At 51.6% G+C, this 4,344-nt stretch overlaps 1 protein-coding gene across 1 annotated transcript; it reads right to left on the bottom strand.

The window, feature by feature from the left end:
• Positions 1 to 406: 406 nt before the first annotated feature.
• Positions 407 to 4,075, bottom strand: LOC109304112 (maestro heat-like repeat-containing protein family member 2B). Its single transcript, XM_019526618.1, has 5 exons — positions 3,703 to 4,075; positions 3,260 to 3,404; positions 2,586 to 2,773; positions 1,815 to 1,952; positions 407 to 494 (listed from the first exon to the last, which is right to left on the bottom strand). Exons 1-5 carry the CDS (start codon positions 3,708 to 3,710, stop codon positions 491 to 493), a joined length of 483 nt encoding a protein of 160 aa, XP_019382163.1. The 5' UTR covers positions 3,711 to 4,075; the 3' UTR covers positions 407 to 490.
• Between the last annotated feature and the right edge of the window lie 269 nt (positions 4,076 to 4,344).

Raw genomic sequence — 4,344 nt, 5'->3', positions numbered from 1 at the left:
GATTAGCTGCTCTGGCCTCCTGCCTAGCACAAGCCAGCAAAGGTCACCCAGTATGCAGTAATTAACTGTACTGAGCCCAGTAACTTGTGAACCAAGAACACCCAGGAGTCCTGACTGCTGGGCCCTGTGCTCTGTCTACAAGGCAAACCTCCTTTCCACAGTATGGGCAAAAAGCCCAATGGAAAACAAAGGCTCTTCAGAGCAAAGGCTGTCTTCTAATGTGTAATTGCATGGCATCCCACCCCAGAATCTGTCTCTGAGCATGGCACAGGGTAAGGGAGTCTGTCTAGAGAGGCACCAGTTTCAGAGAATATATTCAAGCCACTGAAAAACACTTGGTCTAATCTTCATAGAGCCTTCAGCAAGCACCTTTATCAGGTAGAAATAATTTTAGCTGTCACAGTGTGCATGCCCTCCTGCATGATCTGAGCACTGGTAGGCACAAACGATGCCAGGAACAAGGTCTCTAGGATGGCATTCTGGTGTTTTTTCAGCTGTACAAACAGAAGACATGACACACTGATCAGTGTTTATGCTCCTCACCTCTGGGCTTTCCCATTCACAGAGCATTCAGGATTTCATCTGACCAAGCCCCCATGGTTACATTCCCGTATGCCTGTGAGACACAAGGTATCCACTTCTACACCAAAATTATACTTGTCACACCCAACTGTCTTCAGAGACACCACAAGGGGTGAGACAGCAAAACTGGATACACTTCAGGTTCTTGAGCACCCTTTCGGCCCTGCCTCATTGTTTGGTCTCTATAGTCAAGCTGCTTTCTAAAGTATGCAGAGGGATTTCAACCTTATCTGCTCAGGGGCACCATAAACTATATTGCCCAGTCCTCTAGCTGCCATACCAGGTTATTAGAATCCCTGGCTCGCTGTTGAAGAAAATAAAGCACTGGCTTCAGGAGCTTCTGCTCTTCGATGATGGGATCACACATACGCTAAAAGAAACCAATGTGTCTGTGAGATCCAGCACAGTCATTGCCAACAGCCCAGCCCTGCAGCAGAAAAGTAACCTGTGCCACAGCAGAATCCCACAGAATACCGCAAGGAAGAGCCTCAGCATGTGGCGCTTTCCGGTTGGACATGGGGAGGCCTGTATGTTTAGAGCCAGGCAAATCATGAAGACAGGGGCTTAGTCTAAGCGAGAGAGATGATGCCGATGCGAGTAAATAGGGACATTGCTTGCTTTAGAGCCGTGTCTTCCTGGGACGCTGGGTGGATATAGAAGTTCCACTAGTTAGGACCAAACTCAGAGCTGCTGGCTAGGACAAGGGCTCAGTAGGGGCAGGTCAGTAAGGAAATCCTTGTCTGCCTCTCCTTCTCATATGGCAGAAATGGAAAAGCAGAGGCAAGGACAGGAAAAAAAAACTTCCAACTGCCTCCAGTGGTCCTCCCTTCTAGGAAGGAGACCAGGGGATTCCCCAGGGAAAGAGCACATTAAACAGCTGCCTTTTCATCAAACTGCTCATTCTCTATGGGTCCTTACCTGGCTGATGAAGGCCATACCAGTAATGTACAGCTTTTCAGTTGTGGAACAGACCCGCTGCAGGACCTACCCTATGAATTTGGATGTTATTATGCCCAATGGAAGCAGAGCCCTGCAAGAGAAAGCCACTAGTTCGGGGACCAGCTGGGCACTGCCAACTCTCAGTTGCTCTGAAGTGGCAGGTCTCATGTCTTGGAGCACAAGCTCCACGTCTCCAGCACCCCACAACCCTGCAGGTGCAGCACGGAAAGTTCCCCCTCCACCACTCATCCCACTGCCTAGAGCACAGATACAATCCAGCCTGCCTCTCTTACCTGGCCAGCTGGCACACCCCCTCATGGTGTGTCTGGGGGCTCTCAAGGAGTGGCCAAGTTCCCTCTCCACAGAGGGCTGCAGCCACTCTCTCCCCAAGGGCCTTAGATATGGCACAGGCCAGGGTCTCCATAGAAAGCCTGGGAAGAGAGTAGGCCCAGATTTACAGACTGTAATGAGATGCTGTGGCCAGAGAAGAACCAAAACTCCCTGTCACTCGGGAGGTCCATTACTCAGACACTTGCTGCGCAAGGCAGGCAGCTCAGATCAGACAAATGTTGCCATTCTTTCTCATGTCTTGCAATCCCCTGACAGGGACAGGGAGGGCAGGGCCTTGTACAAATCAGTGCTGGAAGCCAGACGGGATGCATGGAGGCTCTCCCAAATGCACTATGGAAAGAATTGGGCAACCATTTTTCTCTCCCTACAAGGACAAAGGCCACGTGTAGAGCATGGGAACATGCAGAAATCACATGCCCAGGTCCCAAGCACTGGGAGCCCAGTGTGTGCTGGCCACTAATGGAGATTGTGACGCCCCTGGGCTGAAACTGCCTGGCCTGTCCCAGAGGAGCTCAGATTGGAGGAGCAAAAAGGCCCTCCCAGCCTTAACATTTCAAACTCTGCCCTTCACAGAGACCCCCCCCCCACAACTTCTTTCAGCTGCTAGGACCAAGACAGCTCAGCACAGCCCTTGGCAAGGACAAGAACACCCTGCTGGCAGCGAGCCTGAAGTGAAGCCAAACCTGTGAAAGCAGGTGCAGCCTACTCCTTACCTGCAAGGGTTGCCCACTTCTTGCAGCTGCCTCCACTGGATGCTCCTTGTGGCAATTGACATGTCCTGCCCTACAGTGCGGCCAGCTTGCTCCAAAAGAGCACAGAGGATCTCTGGGACCAGCTCCCTCAGCACTGGGCTGGGGCTGGAGTAAATGGTAGTGAGCATCTCCAAAGATGCACATGTTGCCTGAAAGGATAGAGAAGACCAGAGTTAGCCTGAGGAAGACACCTGTAAATCCATAACTCCAAGCCTAAAGGTCTTTTCCTCACATCCAGAAGAGCACAGACCAGCTCTGGCAGCAGCTCCCTTAGCACTTGGCTCCCTTCCCAGTCACATCCCTGCACTCCCAGTCACATCCCTTCCCAGTCACATTTCTACACTTCTGCCTGGGAAGTGCAGGGGCACCAGCAGCCTGAATGGAGAGCTGCAAAGCAGAAGGAACCTCTCGGTTACAGGAGTTTCTAGTTCCAAAGTCTCATGGAGTCAGTTAGCCATGTAACATGAAGCTGTTGTGTTTCTGCTGCTGATGGAGGAGTGGGGGTGACCAGGGGGACAGGAGAGCAGGGGAGAAAAGCTTGCCCCACAGCTGTGCGTCCTATCTCAAGCTCTCAAGAACCAGGATTCTAGCGCCCAAGGGGGAACCGATAGAGCTGGGCCTGTGCTGTCACTTACTGCTAGAGGTCCAAGGGCCACCATGTCCTCAGCTGAGCTCCTGTCTGTGCTGGCTGGACACTGAATCTTGCTCATGAGCAAGCGTAGTATGTGGAGAGTGAAGAAATCATCGCCACCCAAGGTCCTCCAGAGCTCAGAAGCGTCACTGCAATTTAACACAAATTAGATATGAGCTGTGGATACTCCTGTGGTGTCATGAAGAAATAGGTCATTGAAGCAAAGGCCAAGGGCTCTCCTGATCTAGGACAGGGTTGGGGCACAGTGATGTCATCTGCCAGTGCTATTAGGCACAAGCCTAGCATTTCCTAAGCAAATGCACTAGGACATTGACTCTTACCAGCTCATCCCAAAGGATCTGCAGCTGACTTGAAACACTATGGGCTTTGCTAGGCTGCAGGATGTGTGTGTGCCACCAGGCACAAGAGGTAGGGAGTGGCAAGTACCTGTCCATTGGCAGAGGCTTTCTAAGGAGGCTGCTGGTCACTGCCTCTAGATGGAAGCCAGCAAGAATGGAAACCCCTTCCAGCAGGAAGCCTCTCACAGACCTTTCCTAAGTTGTCAGCATCCAGATAAAAATGGTGCCGAGGATGTCTGGTACATGGAGGGAAGATAACAAGAACAAGGGCCCCTTTCTCATTCAGCCAGCACAATCCAAACCAACCCCTCCCGCAGTTTGGCAATTTGCTGCCATCTTAGAAATTCCTTGCTTTAAGGAACCAACGTCCAGACACTGCTGCCTCCGGCTGATCCTAAGAAGTGAGCATGCCCCTGTGCCACTACTTGGGGTGAAAGTGGACACCGCAACATGTGCGCAGACCCCAACCAGCCCATGCACCCTCAGCCATTCCCCCACCCATGTGCACATACCTACAATCTAATTGTATGTGCCGCCCAGGACTTATTTCTGCCTGACATTAACCCACATGCTTGCACAAACACCCCAACAAATATCAATATCTGCGGTGGTTTTAAGAAGCTAATTTTGGCCTTTTGCCTGTGTGGTTGCTCAGCTCAGGACCAAGAAGCACCACCAACTTCAGAACCCCTGTGAGAATCCCTGGGACCGCGAGCAAGATAACTGTAGC

The sequence above is a fragment of the Gavialis gangeticus genome, unplaced genomic scaffold (assembly GCF_001723915.1).
Source record: "Gavialis gangeticus isolate Ggan-Ray unplaced genomic scaffold, GavGan_comp1, whole genome shotgun sequence".
NCBI lineage: Eukaryota > Metazoa > Chordata > Crocodylia > Gavialidae > Gavialis > Gavialis gangeticus.
This window is presented reverse-complemented; position numbering and strand designations above follow the sequence as displayed.